The sequence below is a fragment of the Puccinia triticina genome, chromosome 14A (genome assembly GCF_026914185.1).
Source record: "Puccinia triticina chromosome 14A, complete sequence".
NCBI lineage: Eukaryota > Fungi > Basidiomycota > Pucciniomycetes > Pucciniales > Pucciniaceae > Puccinia > Puccinia triticina.
The window spans coordinates 428,843-448,921 of NC_070571.1; the positions used below are offsets into that span (position 1 = coordinate 428,843).

The window sequence follows — 20,079 nt, forward strand, 5'->3', positions numbered from 1 at the left end:
TGTGAAAGCTCAAATGGGTACGTATGTAATTTGTACTATGTAGTTGAGTGAGGAACAGGAAAACAACGGGCCAGCAGGGTCTATTTATACCCTGCGGCTATCATGGGACATCGTCGACAAGAAGGGCGCTCCCTCAGGGAGAGCCCTGGGGGGCTCAGGGCGTAACAAGAAGAATAGAAGGTAACCAGCGAGGTATCTTAGGAACGAGCCGGAATACAACAAAGGAAACGGGCCTAAAGCCCAAACATAGAAGCACGTAAGGAGGAAAGAAGCGTAGGAAGGGGCGCCATCGTCATCTTGAGGCGGAGGCGCTGGTCGTAAGAATACCCAAGACTGTTGTCAGGGCGAGGGTGAGGTCGGAGCCCGCCGGAAGGGCGGAGAATCCTGAAACAAGGTGAAGGCCCAAGCCCATTGGGAGGGCAAGGGCCGGGTGAACCATGGAGCCGTTTGTCCGGGTTTCACGGACACGGCTACAGATATACACTCGGATAGCTAATCCCTGTGTAGCTTACTTAGTGAAATGAAAACAGAGGACTGGAAGTTGATCCATCGAGAGAAGTTGGTGAGAACACTGAATATATGATAGACGAGGTTATAGATACGCAAGAGAGAAGACCAATGACGAGAGAGAAACAGAGAAACCAATGTACAAGTAGACTTGATTCACAAGTGAAGACTTTGAGAGAAACAATTTTCAAGATAAAAAATTGAGAGATATAGGCTCATAACCTAATGGAACCTGAGATGGTTTGTGGTAGGATGATGATGATTACATGTAGAGAAAGGAGAAACACTTTATATACATGTAATCATAAGAGCATACTATGGTCTATGTGTGTGCTAACTCAGTAACCCATACCGGGTTACAACAGCGGGTACCTGTAGGGCCAAACGGGTACCTGCCAGCGGGTACCGGGTACCTGGCAACAAGTACCCTCTCTATACACCACGGCTCCACTTGTAAAGTGAGTCGCGCGGCGGGCGGACCCTCCCGTCAGATTTGGGTCGGGCAATTCTGGCAGGACGTCAAGCAGCCCTTCAGGTCGGGCCGACCCTGCCCGACCACCCGTTGGCTGTTCCTCCCGACAGGGAGGGCAGGCCGACCTTGTCCAACCGTGCCGACCCGCGAGGCAGCATGGCTGGCTTGTCTGATAGGTCCGGCCAACCCATCTGCCCGGCGGGTCAGCATGGTTGGCCGGCCCTTGAGGTTGTCAACAGGTTGGCTGCCCCCAAAAATGAGCCGAACTTCCCAACAAGTCACCGGACTCGTTGACCTGTCCGTTGGCCCAAGGTCAGAAACTCACTTGAAAAAGTGAGTTTCCTGAGACCACCAGTACAATCTGCCAAGCGTGCCACATGGAGGAGATGCAGACCTCCCGGATGACCCAAAAAATGTTGGACTTCACACCGTTTGCTCTTCATGATAAGAAGAGAATGTGGTATATGGTTGTGACTAAGATGGATGCTTATATGAATATTGTTGTTATCGCAGTGGTTGTAAGCGCTTGCACCAGTCAGCGTTCAAACTCCGGATGTATGGTGTGGTGGCCGGATCGACCCTCCCTTGGGATGATTTTGCTGCTCGGATCTTATCATGACCCTGGGCCCCGCGGCCAACGTCTGACGGTCTGGGTAATCCCAGCTTGAAGCCCAACATCCGGGTAGGATTTGTGGCCTAGCCGCCGTCAGGGGTAGCCTGACCTTCCCAACACATACTCCTCCCAACATCCGCCGTGCAAATTTTAACTGCAGGGGCGGAGAGGGGGTGGCCAACGTCAGGCCGGACGTTGGCCCGCTGTCCAACTGCACCTGTGGTGTAGCCTGTCCCATCCAGGAGGGTATGGGTCGCCAGACGCCTTGGCTACACTTCCGGGCGCGCTGTAACCCTGGAAAATGTAGCAGGGCTTAACAGGTATATCCTGTCTCTTCCCAGTGGGTTCGCGTCACAGGACAACCCTAAAATGGCCGGGTACCCCGCAAGTTCCAGCCTAGGTGCACATCTACCCTGAAAGCAACTCTGGACGATTTTCCAAAGTCACCTGGACTTGATTTGGCCTCCCTGATTAAGTACAAACTCCATTTTGATTCAAAAGGAGGTATTACCTTCATTTGTACCTCCATCAAATGGAGGTTGTACACCCATCAAATGGAGGTTGTACACCCATCAAATGGAGGTTGTACACCCATCAAATGGAGGTTGTACACCCATCAAATGAAGGTTGTATACCCATTGGTTGGAAGTACAACCATCTTTTCATCAGACGTTGCACTCACATCCAATTTTTGACTACGCGCATGCCAAAAAGCATAGACAGGTGTGTACACCATTATTTTTTGGCGGGCAGGGACAAATACACCCAGATACCTGGTCCTTGGTCCCGTACACCTGCATAATTGGCGTACAGGACTGGGGACACCAATTCCCCAGAGTACAGCTCTCCAGGAGGAATACATACCTCTCGGCAAGATTTACTTCAACCAGCTTGCAAAGAGTAATACATACCTCTCAAAGAGATGGACTTTGAACAGCTCGCTGCAAGGAATACAAAACTTTTGGCAAGATGGATTTGTGCCAGCTTGCCGAGAGGAATACATCCCTCTTGGCAAGCTGGGCTTTGACCAGCTTGCCCAGAAGAATACCCTTGGCAATCTGGTTTACAAATTCAGCTCTCCGGTGTGGTATGCAAAATGGGAAAAATCAAAAGTTTTTTCTTTTATGTATATTTACTCATAGAAGGCCTCAAACTACAACCAAGTAGACCCCACAATCAGATTCTATGGCCAACTTAACCCCCATTCACCACTGAAAGCGTAACTGGAGCCCCACTACACTGGAAGTTAGACCCTCCGGACAGCCTGTAGCACCCTGTCACATGCTTCAAGTCACCTTTCCCACTATAAACATACACACACATACATTTCCCTGCTCCATTCTATCTCCGCTACATATATTAGTTTGTCTTTGTTTGCTATTGGCATGACATCATTCAGCACTGCCCCTGCAGTCTGTGCCATTGTTCTCCACATTCTAGAACTTTCACCTCCACTTTTGTTTGGTTTTATTGTGTCACATGCCATTGTTCCCCGCATCATGCATGCACTCCTTGCATAACTTGTAAACAGCCTAGGCCAGCTAAAATAACTCACTGGGGCTGCCCTGGAGCTAAAATCCCTCACATTTGTCTATACAAGGAGCTCTCTCCCCCCCCCCCCATTTGTAGTTACCCAGTTTATTACTCACCACCTTGTACAACTTATGGCTATATCCATAACAACTCTTTATACGGTGTCTTGAACAAACTCATCTTGATCATCCACTCCTATCACCTTATTACAAACTTGCCAAGCGGATCTTGGTGGGTATTGTAGCTGGTAGTATAGAAGGGCAGAGCTTGCAACTCCTTCATCCCCTTCTGCATTCAGCAAAAGGGGTTTCACAACCACTTTTGAGTCTTACACCGGGAGGTATGTATTCCTCCTGGCGAGCTGGTACAAATCCATTTTGCCTAGAGATATGTATTTCTCCCAGCGAGCTAGAATTTGAACAGCTCGCTGGGGGCAATTGGCTGGGGTTTCTTCAACAGTGGGTCAGCTACGCTAACCATAGCTGTTAGCATAGCGTAGCGCAGCGCAAATGCGCTATTTTTTAGCGTAGTGTTAGCGCAATTGCGCGCATCTGCGCTAACGATACGCGCACAGGGTGCAAAGCTATTTTAGCTTTTAGCGTAGCGTTAGCGCAGATTTGCGTAATAGCGCTAACGCTAAGAACACAGGGATCAAAAGAGTGTTTGCTACGCTGCGCTACAGCGCTTTTTGAGGCAAAAAAGGCCTTTTTTACGCTAAAAGTGCCTTAGCGCAACGTAGCGCAGCGTAGCAGCTGTAGTGTAGCGCTAATGCTAAACAAAAATTGATGTGCTGTTAGCGCAGCGTAGCGGCGCTAACAGCACGCTAACTCTAATCAAAAAATGCCAGCGCTTTTTGCCGCTACGCTCAACGTTGAGGATAAAATAGCGTAGTTTAGCGTAGCGGCCCACTGTTGGTTTATTGGTGTACTTTTCCCTGCACAAAAGACAATTGCATGCACACCTGTGTCTGCCTTTGTGGTATGCATGTAGTAAAAATTTGGTGTGCACTTAGCATGAACCAAAAGAAAAATAAAAGAGAAAAGGATATTTAGAACTCTATTCCAACTTCCTTTCTATGAGGGGGATTGGAGTTCTGACTCACAAGAAGCTGCAAGATCCACATTCAAAATTTTAGATGCGCCAAGGCAGTGTAAGCAACCTCCTGGGAGCCAGAATCCTAATTCTAGTTAGTTGTTATGTATTTAAGGCCACAAATAATTACACATCTTATTATAAACTGCACATCTTTGGGTTTTTTCAAGGTAGAAGGTAGGAAGAAGCATATATGATCTTTTTAGGTTCAAAGTTGAGAATATATAAGAAACATATACAAAAAAAGTTTCAGTATTATTTGCTCTGTTTACAGCTGTTGTTATATATATATTTCAGCATGGCAATGGGCACTCATTGCCTTCTTTTTTTGGGTGGTGCCTTTGGCAGAGACGTTTATAAAATCAATCTCCTGTCTGAGTTTCTGAACATTTTTTTCTCCAGTATTTGGGAGATTTTTGAAATCTCCCTGATTGTTTTTTCCACAATTTTTTTGTTCCCACATTTTTGTTTTGGGACCCAAATCACCTAGAGGAGGTGATTTGGACCGGAAAATTTTCAAAATTTTCATTTTGGGGCCGAGTACAGCCATACTGCAGATGTATTCAGCGGTACAACTGAGTTCCAATTGAATCTTGAATACACCACTGCATGGCAGTGGTTTTGACAAATTTCTAGGGCCGATATCCCTCCCAACCAGCAACAATCCCCGTCCATCCCCCCATATCCAATCCACACCAACGAAACGCTGACCAGGAACCCGGGGTTCCTGAATCTCCAAACCCTCCAGCCGCCCCGCCCATCCTACCACAACCCGCTATCCCTCCCCTGCGGGCTCCACCTCAGCCAGCCAGACATAACTACTCGGCTCGCCATCAATGTGCACGGGCTGAAGGCCATCCTCCTAACGGCCCAGGAGGGCGTCCCCGCCCCAACCCCGAGTACTACTTCAACGGCATCAAGGTGGATAGGAACGATCCGCGTCGCAGGCCCCGCCCACGAGGGGACTCATCCTTGAGGGGTTCCTTGCCACCTGCAGGATCGACCAGACCAATTGGCACACCCGGGTCATATTAAGGGAAAATAGGGTCGTCAATTGGCCCTTTTACCTATGATCTAATGAGAGTTCACTCCGCGACATGGGTTTGCTGCACGGTGCTGCCCGCGCATTATGTCAGAGAGCTGTTGCGTTACAACGCCGGGCAGTCCAGAATCCATAGTTGTCCTAGTACCTGAATAGTTTTGCCTTAGGCTTAAATCATGCTTGGGGGCCTTTGTCTTTCACAGATCCTCCCAATGAAAATATTTTGCAGTAAGACTAAACAATTCCCAAAGAAAATATCTTGAAGTAAGACTATAGCAATTACAGAATTTGCTATTGGGTACATAATAACTCTCTGATTGTGTCCTGCTGGGTCCTCATGGAGGGGAAGTTATCCCCGGGGGCTGCCACTCCCGCCGCCACATTAACATTAACAGCATTGCGAGGGATGCGCCGGCTGTACCTGCGCTCAAGTTCCGTGCGGTTGTCCCAGTTCTGGAGATACAGTGAACCCAAATGCACCAGCGGTTTATAATTGTGCCTTTATTTGAGGGTTTTTTGAAACCATTTTGGGCTGATATTCTGTAACCAAAAATGAAATCGTGCCGAATTCAAAAAAGTTTGGAAAAAGTTTCAAAAAAAAAAACACAAATATCGTTTATAATTGGCGCCTAAATTATAGCAAAATTTATAGAATGGTACATTATTATTACATATGATCACTACTACATATGAAATCATCACTTGAAAGTATTATGATTTTATGATTTTATGTATTGAAAATTTTATGATTTGAACTTTGAACACCTCCTTGAATCCAAGTCATAAAAACATAACAACCTGAAGATAGGGTTGGCCATGCACAACTTGCATTTAATTTTGCAAGTTGGTGTTCAAGGCTTTTAATGAACAAAAAACTTTCAAACAGGCTGGGGGGTGAAGTGCAATGTGACTTGCATGCACTTTTGCAACTCGGTGGAACTTGAACACGGACTTGCAAAAGTGCATGCAAGTTGCACCTGGCCAACTTTGAAACCCCCTACTTACCCTGCTGTACGTGTTGCAGGGAACTTGCACAGCTCGAATGACGCAGTTGAATGCGTCATATGTATGAGCGGGCTGATTACGTCAGCTGAAGAAGGTCAACAGCACAAGGTCGCCGTCGCATACAGCCATGACCCTGACCATGGCCAGACGATCGCTGACCATCGACTTCGCTGCTGACCATTATCCACCATGCCCGCCGACCGAAACCACCACCAACACCAACCGACCAATATATCGTACTCACTGTCTTCTTCAACCTCTTCAACGATATCCAACTCATCTGCAACCTCCGCAAGCTTCGATCAGGAACAGCTATCCAACCAAACCCACCATCATGACAGCTTGATACAACACGAACGAGAACACCAGCAGAGAACTGATGAAAATTCGAACACCCCTGCAGCTTATGCCGATCAGAAAGACTCACCGACAAAAAAGCAGAAAGCAAAACGATTTGTTAGTCGACCCCTTCAGCGTAATCAAGCTTGCTCGACCTGTCGCAGTCGCAAAGTTCGATGCGATGCACAGAAACCGGCTTGTGGAGCTTGTAAAAGGAGTGCAGCCGCTCATGGTGAAGATCCAACGTAATTAAGCCTTTTCTCCGATCATTGCCACTTTACGTATGTAGTGCTACATAACTGTTGCTGATGGGAAAATCCTTTAGCATCGTCATCTGTCAATATGAGGTCGATGACAACTTTCTAGATAGCGAGATCTATTCTGACACCAATCCCCCTGTTGAGCTCACACGCCCCCCTGTTCGGAAACCATTGGCAAAAATTGCCGCCTTGGAACAGAAAATTGGTCAGTTGATTCAAACCACGTCTCTATGCACGAGTCCTATGACTGAATCGTTCCTCCTATGCAGCCGAAATGGAAACCTTGATCTCTCAACTTGATCTGTCTCTCAATTCACATCCTCAGCCATCTTCGATTGCTTGCTCTGGGCCCAGCTCCCTTCCATCAATCTCTGCCGGAACATCAAACGTGACAATACCTTCAATCCCACAGCCCTCTGCAAATCGTGAGTTCAAGCTGTAAACGAACACTATTGAATTATGTTTCTAACGTGAGTTCTGGTTGAACAGCCATGGAAGTTGTCTGGACAAACTGGCCTAGCTGTCTTCCGCCCCGCCGGATGATCAGCCATTTGGTCAAGCTCTATTTCAGTCTCCAGTCAGGTGCTGGTCAACTGATGTTCATCGAACCTGCTCACTTACTTGCTAGCCTTCATCTACCACCCAGTCACCCAGATTTCCCATTTGTTGGGTTACTTCAATCAATCATGGCCGTTGCCTATCAACAATCCGTTTCCGGAAACCCCGATCAGTTTGCTTTTAACTTATTACGTGTCTGTAACATCAAACGATACTGGCCGATGGACTCGACCGTACATCATTATCATGCCAACTGCGCGAAAGAAGCCATCGATCAGGCTTTGTTCAGCGGGACCCATCTCTTTCAAGTCACACAGTCTTTGAATGTTTACTGTTACTACGCCTATGGAGCTGCACAACTGGTTCAAGGTAAGCATGTCAATTCTTTGCCTAGTATTTGGATCCGGCTCGCTGACGAATTGCTGTTTGTCTGCATAGCATGGGTTTGCAGCGGCTTGGCTATTCAATTTGCAACACCGCTTGGCTTGAACCAAATTGAGAAATGTCAAGAACATCTTGATCGGACTAAACCGAAGCCTCGATCACTCCTTCCGGGACCACGTACAATCACAGAAAAATATCAGCGGTGAGCCAAGCAGAAAAACACGCAACTTACGTCAAGTTATTGGGGACAAAGAAAGTGAAAGAAACGCGTAATTGAATTATGTTATTTCTTTTCGATCGGGTTTCGCCGGGTTTTATTCGCCAACAGTGCTGTCACCTTTTGGCTAGCATTTCAGATGGATCGGTTCCTATCAGTCTCGGCCGGACGCCCGCATTCGATATCGGAGTCAGATATTACCACTTTACTTCCAGCCAAACCTGGAACAAGTCAAGCCACGATCGGAGTTGTTGATTTGGCCACAAATACTCTCTCAATCTCTCATCCAAACTTCTTCAGCTCCCATCCTTATGATGTCGATGAATTCCAGTTAGAATTGAAAGCTACAATCCTTCTTGGCCGAGTATCTGATTGGTTGATACGGGCCCCCGATCCAGTAGGATTCAATTTACAGAAGTATTGGAAGATGCCAGATGAACCTATACCGGATCTCCGCTTTCAGTTTAGTCTCACTTCGCCATCCTAAATTTGCAATACCTCCTCTTGCTGACATTTCGTTTCTACTTTTACAACAATGCATGGTAAATTTCGTTTTTGAAACTCAAGGCCTGCTTTTATGCAGTTAGATCAAGATATCACTACATTCCAGATGTCGCTACCGCCGAAATTTCATCAAACGATCTTCGAAGGGGAAGGGAGGAAAGTCTCGCATAGCAAAGTGATGATTCTATTGATCATCAATTTGGGTATGATATTACTACATGAATGTTTCATCACAAAAGAAGCTTTCAACCTTAGTTTCGAACGTTGTTTGCAAGCTGCGAGTAAAATTAAGTGGGTTGGCGATTTGATATTTGGATCTGGTTACGATTCCAGATTGCTACATCCGTACGTTTCTTTGTTTTGAGTACGATCTGACGTGGAAAACTGGTACTGACTTTTGTTTCGTTTGTTAAGCTTTACAAATTATTGTTGGGCAATAGCAGCTAGGGTGATGACGAGAAGACTAGTACAAAATGAGATCAAGCTGATGGAATTAGCAACGACGGCCACATCTTCACCCCCGAATCAACAATCGAACTCATCGATGGATCATCGCCATCAATCTGTGAATGAACTCGATAGAACTCGTATGGCTGACTTGCTGAAAGCTGAGGAGGAACAAGTCAAGCAAAACCTGATCGAAATCGAGAGCCTATTGATGTTCAATCACAAGATTCAGAATCGACATTCGAAATTTAACCTGAGTTTTCATCTTCACAATCCTTTGGATCATCAGCAACCAACACATCAACCAGTAATTCAACAACAATCACTTCGCCAGCAACCGCAACAAGTCCCAAAAGCCTCGATGTATCAGCAACCATCCAGCAAGGTTCAGCCAAATTGGGATTTAGGATTTGACAGAAGAGATGACCAAAATCTTCGCAGGAGTGATGATTTAGCGGACGATTTTGATCAGCATCGCCAATCAAATCACATTAATCAACCGATTCATCACGAAAGAGTCTTCGACCCGATGACTAGCTATCGTCACCCAGATGGTGATAGTCGGCATCTCAATCCGCTGAACCTTGGCGAAAATAATCATCAACTCGAGATGGGCAGAAATATCCATCAATTCAATCAGTTAAATCCCATCCAACTTCTCGATCAAACAGTACCTGATCATTTTCATAAAAGCAAACCTCGAAACCTGCCGAATACGAATGCCCTAAATTCTGATACAATACCAACATTTAGTGAATCTTCTGGCTTCGACGAACCTGGTTTAAATCAAATTTACTTCGATCAACTGATTGCTTTGTTTCAAATTCGCTTTCAAGCTTTTCGGTTGCCTGACTCTTTATCTCGAGTAGTTCTATGACTCTGCCCTCTTCCCTTTTGCTGATAATGGAATTCGAGTGTTGGATCGATGATTGTATATCTGCTAGTGGACTGGGAACTGTTATCCATTTTCTTCTACATATACCGTTTCGTCACCTTGTTTATTTTAATTCCTCTTTAGATTTTTGCTTCTGTTTCTTTTCAAAACTGGTAATTACTGTCTTTATTGCTTTGTTTACAAGATCATGTGTGGAATCTGTTTCCTAACCAGCAATAGCAATTCTATCATTACATGGAAGAGATTGGTTGGACTACATTGGTGTAAGATTGGTCTAGGCATAGGAAGGGAACAGGATGGAAGATGAATTGTATAAGAATTGAGGATGATGTGATGAGTGAATGAAATGAACAATGATCTTGAGGCCTAAACATGAATGGAGACTGGAGCAAAAATTGATGTATGTTAGTGTGATAGATATGGTGTAATAGGGGGTTTCAAAGTTGGCCAGGTGCGACTTGCATGCAATTTTGCAAGTCCATGTTCAAGTTCATTCTTGAACACCGAGTTGCAAAAGTGCATGCAAGTCACATTGCACCACACCCCCCAGCCTGTTTGATAGTTTTTTGTTCATTAAAAGCCTTGAACACCAACCTGCAAAACTGAATGCAAGTTGTTACCAAACACTTTGCGCACTGTGGGTGAAGGAAGCAACTTTTTCAAGATGGTTTTTGATGAATCAATAGACAGGCCTCTGATGGTCCTCTGTGCATTCTTTTGGAGTTTTCCAAAGCTTCCTTGTATGCTTAAAGCACCCATTGGAGAAATAAGAAAGAAAAAGAGAAGCAGGACACAAAAGAGAGAACAGGACTACTGTACCCAACGGTGGGCTGATACACTAACTGTATTGTTAGTGTAGTGTATTGCAAGTTTTTTTCACTGCAATACACAAATAATACTGTTGTCCTTGATTTTCTGTCAATAACTATACATCTGCTAGTTTATCTCTTCAATTGATGATAGTATTACTGTCAGTGTATTGATATTTCTGCTAGTAAAGTTGGTTTTGAGTTGGAAAAAAATAAATTTAGGACATAATTTTTTGAGAATCATTTTCTAGAGGCTAAAAAACATGAAATAATAGATACTGTAGTGTATAAAATTGTTATACTAACTCTGATACACCAACTTTCAGTAAAAAATTTTTTATCAAAGAAAACACACTACCTGTTAGTGTAGTTTGAGTGTATCCTGGATAACAATACCCAAGGTATTCAATCAGAAAATTTGGATCCACTAACTGTTAGTGTATAAAGGTATAATTGGGGATAACAATACCCCATTTGTCTGGCCAAATAACCACGGATACAATAATGTATATTGGCCCATATTGTAGCGTAGTGGTCCATTGTTGCCAGTGTACCTGAGACCAGCGGATACAAGGCAGGTCAAGTGGTCAATGGTTGTGGAAGGATGAGAGAGTAGTCTTTGCACATCCACTGGGCTCAGGTATACTGCATACATGTGAAATGATATGTGATACCTGAAAGAAATGTGTAAAGAATAGCAAACAAAAACAAGAAAACAAAGACTAGTAACAATAACTCAACAGGCAAGGGATGATTCATATTGGCGCTTGGCAAGGGAGGTCCACCTGGCAAGCTGGACGCTTATCCAGCTTTCTGGGTGGACTCACCTCTTTGACCTGAGGCATTCCTCTAGTTGCAGAGGTGTACATTCCTCCAATCAAACGCATCCGCTCCTCTGGTCAGAGGTGTCAGCCTTAGAGTCAACACAGTTGACCTAAAACTGCCTTTTATCTCCATTTTATACCTAAATATGTTCATATCTTTTTAACCTTAAGACATAAGATTGTTTTTACTTCATACTAGGGTTTATGGGCGGCTCCGCCGCCCCGTGAATGATCTTATAATTTGTTTGACCACTAATACAACAACTGTATATGGAGTTTTTTATGTATAATGATTGATGGCGAGGAGCTGAATACAATTGCAATTATATTCTGCTAAAAGATGTACGGGCTAACTTAACACAACAACTTCTTCAGAGGGCCTGGTGCAGCCTGGCTGACGCGGAGCACCCCTTGCAAAGCGAGCCTCTTCGGAGGCTCGCTTCGCCTCCTTCGGAGGGTCCCTGCGTGTTTCACTGCTAAGTTGTTATCTTTTTTTTTTTTTGAAATAATGGAAATCAAATAAAATGGTGGCAAGATTAGTTGGTGTTGTCAGATGAGGAAAAGAGAGCATGTTTCTTTGTTTGTAATTGAATGTCAGAAAAAGAGATCAAGAAGTACATCTGACCTTCGAGTATTCCGGCTGAATGGGGAGAATCAATTTGATGGACGATTTCTGTTCATGCAATTTGTCGACAAGCAGTTCTTTTTGATTGTGATTTTTAGATGTTGCAAAGGATTGATCAAAGTTTGGTTGTTCTGAAGTAGAATGTCAACAATAATAACCAACTCAGTTGGCAGTGCTTGTCTCTAAACCTTGTCTCAGAGGATTTTGATAAGGAAGTTTGATGCCTATCATCGGAGAAGAATGCAAGCAGTGTGTCAGTTGTGCAGTGCAAGATATTTTTGGGGGAAGAGCGCCGTCATGGAGGCACTAATGTGCTTGGCAGGCCTCAAAAGGAGAATGTTGATGTGGGGCGCAGGGAAAAGGATAAGGCGAGGAAGTACTATTGTAGGCGTGATGAAGTGAGATAGGATTGATGAGTAGCACTCGGAGAAAGATCCTATTCCGGAAACACCATAAAAGATTTGGGGGCGGGTGTCGGTCCGCTTAATGTTAAACCGCTAATAGGAGGAAACTCATCTTCCCGGGTTTTGCAACCGTCCTCAAAATGGCGATACACGGATGAACTTGGTATCCCGGGACACACTCTCAGTATCCCGGAATTGACGATATAGGAGGAAATTAGTCATTTGCAGCAGGCAAAAATACGGCCGAGAGCGGCATATGAGTACACAAGGTGCCAAAGTCGGCATAACAATGAATGAAGCAAGGACCAATAGCGGCGGATATAGGTATAGATAAGGCCGAGAGTCTTACCTTAAGCGGAATGCAAGGAGCGACTTCCTGATCCGGAAGGCTTCACAACCGGAAATAGGAGAGAAAGATAAAAAAAGCGTTGATGAGATGAGGATTTGGGCCACAGTATAAAAGGACACGGCTTGTACACAATTCAAGGTCATCGCTTGGCTCCTGCTTGGCGCCAATTGCTTAAGGAGCCAAGCGATCCAGGACAATCGGGACCTGTAGTTAATTGCAAAGTCGGGGGGGGGGGCGGGATGCTGCCAATTTTTTTTTTGGTGGGCGCGTTGGTCCGCTTAATGTTAAACCGTTAATTCTGATTTCTCATGCAATTCTGACCCTACTGTTTGCTGATCACTTTCCAATATCTCTACTCCTTCATAGAGTTTGTGGTTGGTGACACACATGCGCAGCGGCACCATGTAGTTGCGCCTGAGCGCTCCAAACCACATGTACATGTGTGATTATCTCATCCAACTTTGAAAATTTTCGAAGTCAGGATCCTCCATGCAGCTGGAGGATCCACAGACTTCAGCACACCAGAACCACACCCCAGATAACCCAGGATCACCACCAAAGAGATTACCACGCTCCCAGTATACCTACCGTCACACAAACTTAGCACAAGTCCCTCGCCTGCCGGGGGGCAGGGGCGCGAAGCACCTCGCACGAAGTGCAACCTCCCGTCAGGGAGGGACTTGCGTGCAATCCACAATTCCTGGCGTGAGAGCCCTGCGTGCAGTTGGTGTTTTTTGCAGGTGGCCAACTTTGTGCCCCCAAATCCCCCACTTCCCAGAGGGCATGTTGCCCGCCTCTTGAACCGGTGAAAGACCTGCATCTTCTCTTCAAATTGGTGGTAGGCATGCCACCATTGCCCTCCTCCCATGAGCTGGAGATTGGCTCAAAGGAGCTCACTTTCCAAGAATCCTTTGAGATGACTAATAGAGTTGTACAGTTCTGTACGGTAAATCTCACTCCCTACACAGCCACTTTTCCTCCATGATTGGAAATTTCAACCGGGAGGATCAGGCATTATATCAGCAGCTACAAGGCCCAAATTGCATCAGAAGAAGCGCACTCCCAAGCACTTCTTAAGTCCAGAAGGGCAACCTCAACGGGCCAATGGTTGATGTTTAAAAATGAAAAGAGTGAAAAAAAGCCTGATACAGGCTGATATTCCTGGGGATCTCAGGCCAGATACAGGTTTTTGCAGGTAAGCCTCTCTGTGAGACAGAGACCCTGCGGAGCTGCCCCTTCTGGGCTCTCACAGTGAGGCTTTGTTAAGCTCGACCGTCACAGGCGCCTAGGATATTGACAGTAAGTAAACTCTTTCACTGAACCTTGCTTATCCAGAGTGAAACTCTGTTGCTCTTGATTGCCTCTTCATTTCTTTAACTCTTTCAATCATCAAAGATAAAAAGGTTGTCTTTGATTAAGACCTATAAAATTAGAGCAGAGTAGTAACCCTACTTCTGAATCCCACCAATGTTTCCTTGTTGTGAGTGGAGGCTGTTGCACTCTCTTGGCCTTGCACAGCTGGAATCCAACTTTTCCAGGTTGAGAATAGCCCAGATCAATAATTAAAATACTTAAAGTCTAGGCCTGATCATCTCTCTTTCTCTCTTTCTTTCAATCCTTCTGTTTGTATTTCTTTATCCCAAAAAATCCAACCAGATTTCTTCCTTTTTTCTTGTGTCCTGTAGTTACATAAGAGACTCAGGCTCACAAGAGGTGTGTACTCATCCTTGACCAGAGCTCCAGTCAGAGGTGTGTATCCCTCCTCAACCAGAGGGATTCCTCCGGGAAGAGAAGAGGATTCCCTAGGCGTCCCTTGTGGCAAACACTGGCTTGTTTGAATTCCAGCTCGCCGCAAAGGACAGCAAGAAGCTGGATGGAGCAAGGAGGATGCTTCTGCACCCAAAAGTAGCACAGGCTGTAACCGTGGTACCTCCCAGGCAGTGCCAGGTGTGGTACTAGGTACCTAATATTGGCTGGAACGCGGTGCAGTACCCAGGTACTGCTTGGTACCTGCGTACAGAATGACTATCTCTAGCCAATAGGGGGGTTCACGTAAGGCTGATTTTGAAAATCAGCAACCAAAACCAGCAGATGCAGCTTTTGAAAATCGTGAGAAAGCAAAAGGGTTTGGCTGGGCAGCTCCCCTTTGGAAGCAATCTGCAAGGCATAAACCTTACTCACAAGTGCATGAGCAGACGAAATCAGCATTGCTTTTTTTGCAACGTGAACCCCCCCAATGGTACCCCCCCCCTTTTATACCCCATCAACCAGCAAGCTCGCTTGAAGCCTTGCCCTTGACTCTGCTCGCATGTACATACATATCCTTGACAACAACGCCACCGCCACGCCCCTGATGTGTATTTGACCTGTGTGGCACTGACTACAACTCAACAAGCTTCCACGGCGGCCAATCAAGAGGTGGCGGGCGCTAAAAGAAATCACAGTACTAAGAGATATTTATTTCATCATTAGAGAAGTGGTCTATCTGACAAGCTCAGAGAAATAGAAAGAAAAAGGAAACAATCTATGTACCTAAGAGCGGGACTGTAGCCAACTCTGGTATGTAGGAGAGATTGTGATAAATAAAAAGACCGCTTTGGCAGCTTGGGCCACGAGATTGTGGGGAGAGGGCTGCTGCCTGAGATGAGCGACTGAATCTAGTGTCAGCGCCTGAACCCCTAGTGGAGAAAGCTAAGGAGATGTGATCATTCTCTTACTTTTGCTTGTTCAGGCTTGGTACGTTAACATGCGCTGATACAAGTGAGTAGCGTGTCAGAGCTGCTGTGATCTGTTGTTATGACAGTTCTATCAGTCAGCGGCCGACTACGCTTTGAGGACTCTGCATCAAAGGACTTACCACTTGTAGAGTTGGAGATCCTTTCGATGAGGCTGAAACCAATTCGGTCTGCGTTGGCTTTGGGCAAATGCTTGCTGTAATAAGATTGGTGATCTTTATTCAGCAGCTTGCTCCTTGGCTCATGACAAACCCAAGGAGCACTACTTACCTGTTTGGTGGTGTGCTTCTCTTGGGACGCTGGTGCTCTTCGTCGGATGTAGATGTGGCTGAAAGAAGAGGAACAAAGTTTCAGCTTTACTCCTATTGTCTGGGGTCACATGCATATGCATGCGCCTGAAGGTTGCGCGGACTCACCATTTCCCCTTGTGGGGTTAGGGTTTCGCTGCTTGCACTTCCTTTGCTCTGGGGCGTGCCCTGGGTCTTGATATCCCGCCATGCTTCAATCCGATAGGATTGAAGCAACTTGTGACAAAGGTTTTATTCCAATGACCTCAAGCGCCCATCTTATGATGACTCTGCCGACCGGTTTATTCAGAAAGTTGGCTGCGTTCGCCTCGGAGCAAATGTAGTTGAGTTGAATTAACTTTCTGACCACTAGCTTGCGTACAAAGTGAAGTCAAATCGCCATGTGTTTCATGCGGAAACTGTTTTGAGAAATTTTGCTCTTAGCCAGGTCGATTGCGCCTCTGTTATCAACTAAGACTTTGATGTTTTGAGGGTTAGGTTGGATCTTGATTTCAGATAGAAGATTAGAGAGCCAGGCAAGTTCGCGGCCTAAGTCCGACAAGGCTTTGTATTCAGCTTCTGTTGTTGACAACAACACCGTAGCTTGCTGTAAGACTCCTAAATAGGGGTCTTCACTGATGGGTCAAAAGGAGGCACAAGGGATAGGCTGAAGAGCCTGGAAGTGATTCTAGTGCCAACATATACTGGATTTAGGGGACTAGCCAGTAGAGAGAAGGGATCCAAGGTTCTCTGTAAGTACAACTAGAGTGATGAGAGAGGAGAAGGAAAAAGGCTTACCTAGCCAGTAGAGAGAAGGGATCCAAGGTTCTCTACTGGACTAGGGAAGAGAGGAACTGAGACTAAGTACAATAGGCTTATGTAATCTTGTGAAAGGCTATGTGAAGGTCTTGTGAGAGGATCCTGTGAGACCCCCAAAGGTGGGGCTCACACTTGCTTTGAAGATTTCCAAGCTAGTAGGTGAGATCCCCCCATGATTTCAAAGCCTGTGTAGGACCGCCTAGTGTTGGGGCAGTTCCCCCAGTCCGCATCAACATAGGCCTTCAGGGAAGCTTCAGAGTTCTTGAGGAATGTGAGTCCAAGGGTCCTTGTACCGTCCAGATATTGGTAGACTTGAATTTCCGCCTGATAGTGAAGCATACCGGGGCTCTTGAGGTATTGCAACAAGGAGCTGACTGCGTAGGCTATATCAGGTCGTGTTGAGACGCTTAAGTGGTTAAGCGAGCCGATCAACGCGCAGTAATTCACACCAGTCTTTCTGAAATCAGCTATTTCTTGAAGAGTCGCTCTCTTCAGATAGGCTTTTGGGTTAAGCGGACAAGTTGCCGGGTGTAGCTTGTCAAGGCCAAACTCTTCCAGTTTGCGCTCAATAAATTGCAACTGATTGATGTGCACTCCTTTCTTGGTTCGCTCAATGTTCATTCCCAAAAGAAATTTTGCCTTGCTCATGTATTTGATTTTGAACTCGGCCTCCATTTCATCTTTAAATTGTAGCAGTTTCTTGCTGATGAAAACGAGATCGTCAACGTGCGCATAGACTAGAGTTTCCTCCCTTCCCGCAAACCCAACTCGGTAGAAGACACACGGATTGGCAATTGAAATTGAGAAACCAATCTTTTTTAAGTAGTTGGAGAGTTGATTGTACCATACTAGGGGCGCTTGGCGCAAACTGTATATTGCTTTCTTGAAATCCAGCACGGTGTTGGGGGGTACATCTAGTGATAAGTGTCAGCCTTAGAGATACATTAAGTATCCAAAAGACTGCAATAACTTAGTAAATAATAATAATTATTAAACTATTATTGCAGAATCAGTTTCCTCATCATAAATTAAGGGGAGTCACCCACTTAAAGTACCCCCTTATCCCTATTCCTTCATGTACTAATTGTATAAATAAGAATTGGCCCCAGAAAGCGCCCAAAAATAGTATTACATACATAAATTTAGTAAAACAAACAATGTACATAAAATTAAACTGTTGTACATTAATGAGTAATATTACTTGTGAAAAAAAACCCCGTGAAAGTATTATGTAGACTTCTACTGAAGCTCTTTCACATGAAAATCTAAGTATGTTAAATCCACAGTTTCATGGAAATTGGGTTCATGGGTTCACCCTCCCCCTTTCCCAAAAGGCCCCAAAAGGGGCCTGCCAGTGGCACAGTGGCCAACTTGGCAATATTTCCCACAGTTCCCTTCTTCCCAGGCAGAAGTATGTTTGACTTTGCTGCCGTGTGAATTAAATTTTAAGTCCCCAAACATTAATGCCTCGGACTGATCCCCCAATTCATGAACCATGAATGAAAAGGGACCGGATTCTCCCACCTCTGCCTGTTGCAAATGCAAGGGGAGAGAGGTGGGCAAATGGTTGGTTAAATAAATTGCCCAGCCTGAGCAAGTGCAACAGGGGAGTAAAATTTACCTCAACCTGTGCAAGTGCAACAGGGGAGGTTTTTTCCTTCTTTGTGTGATGAATGTTTTGACCCACCTTTGCAAGCGCAGCAGGGGGAAAAGATAAGACATAATCAGCCTGCGCAAGCGCAACAGGGGATTGAGATAAAAGATTAAAGCCCTCAAACCTTTGCAAATGCAAAAGCGGAGAGTGTTAACCGACGGATTGTGCTCAACCTCCACAACTGCGAGAGGGGAACTCGACCCGTGAAGGTCCAGCCCCCGTCGAGGCGCCTTTATTTATTGTCTACCTCCCCTCGCTCCTCTTTTTTTCTCTAGATCAACAGCGCACACATGTTTCAATAAGTCCAGGAGTCCTCCCCATTTTGGGGTACTCCAACACTGCAAATCTTTACAGTCGCGTGGCGCTGTCCGAGACAAGCGACTGGGACCCTTCAAACAAAACAAAACAAATCAGAACTTCGCCTTTAGATGACCTGCACACTTTTTTGTTGCTATGGATGTATATGTTCACACCCGGGCCAGAACCGCTTTTGGCCAGGGCGGGTCTTTTTTGACGGTTCTCCCTCTCGAAGATGCTGCGCCTTTGCTGTACCTTCCTAAACCACGAGAGGCTTTGACTGTCACGCGTGGCGGATTTTTTTTTCTCCAGCTTTGTACAGGGAAATACCGCTTCCCAGGTCATGAGGGTATTGTTGCTGGTAGTGATCCCTCATCACGAAGGCCGAGCTGCTTCTTGTGCATCCCCAGGAGTCCTGCCGATCCCGCCCGCCCGCTACACAGGCCACCAAAACCTCCTCGGCCTGCTCATACTTGCCCAATGCTGTTTGCTTCGCCTCCGGCCACGGCTTTTCACAATGGAGTGAAGGCTCTAGAACCCAGCTGTTGAATACTACCTGACAAGGTAGAGGGCCCTGTGGCTGCAATCATGTATCTCACACACTTCGCCAAGGTCTAAAATCACTCGCCCACCATCATTGAGAATAGCCCCCCCCCCTTCCTCCTTGAACTAAGCCTGACCCCCAGGAGGGGGAGGAGAAGTAGGCCGGTCATCGAGAGGAGCGATGACCAGAACCCGGTCATCGAGAGGAGAAACACACCTCTCGGTGACCGGGACCAGACCGTTCATACATTGAGGGGATCAAGTGCTCCTCTCGATGGGTCCGTTTGCCAGTCATCGAGAGGAGTCAAGACTCCCCTCAATGACCGGAGCGAACTGTTCATCACTCATCTCGTTGAATGGTTCGCTCCGGTCATTGGGGGAGTGTTTCTCCTCTCAATGACCGGGTCTGTTCCGGTCATCAAGGAGATTAAGTAATCCTCTTGATGACCGGATCTGCTTGGTCATCGAGTGGATTAAGTACTCCTCTTGATGACCGCAACGGACCCGGTCATCGAGCGGAGTACTTAATTGCCTCGATGACCGGTCTGCTCCCGGTCACCGAGAGGTGTGTTTCTCCTCTCGATGGCCGGTTTTGTTCTGGTCATCGAGAGGTGTGCTTCTCCTCTCATTGACGGATTCCGTTCCAGTCATCAAGAGGTGCGTTTACCCCTCTCAATGACCGCAACGGACCCGGTCATCAAGAGGAGTGCTTAATCCCTTAGATGACCGGTGATTTGCACTCCACATGTGTGCTGGCCGGTCGTCGGGGGAGTGTGTATCCTCCGCACTGTGGGCCTGCGCCGGCCGTCGGCACGGCACAGCGGCTGACTTCTGCCCCTCGAACTATGTTTTTGAGGGGCTGTGT

General features: G+C 46.1%; 1 protein-coding gene across 1 annotated transcript; it reads left to right on the top strand.

The window, feature by feature from the left end:
• Positions 1 to 6,453: 6,453 nt before the first annotated feature.
• Positions 6,454 to 9,850, top strand: PtA15_14A22 (uncharacterized protein; the record flags this gene model as incomplete). The annotated part of the gene is made up of 8 exons (XM_053162924.1): positions 6,454 to 6,848; positions 6,929 to 7,068; positions 7,133 to 7,288; positions 7,353 to 7,790; positions 7,860 to 8,007; positions 8,134 to 8,484; positions 8,590 to 8,871; positions 8,941 to 9,850. The coding sequence occupies 8 exons, from the start codon at positions 6,454 to 6,456 to the stop codon at positions 9,848 to 9,850; spliced, it is 2,820 nt and encodes a 939-aa protein (XP_053026697.1).
• Positions 9,851 to 20,079: the final 10,229 nt, after the last annotated feature.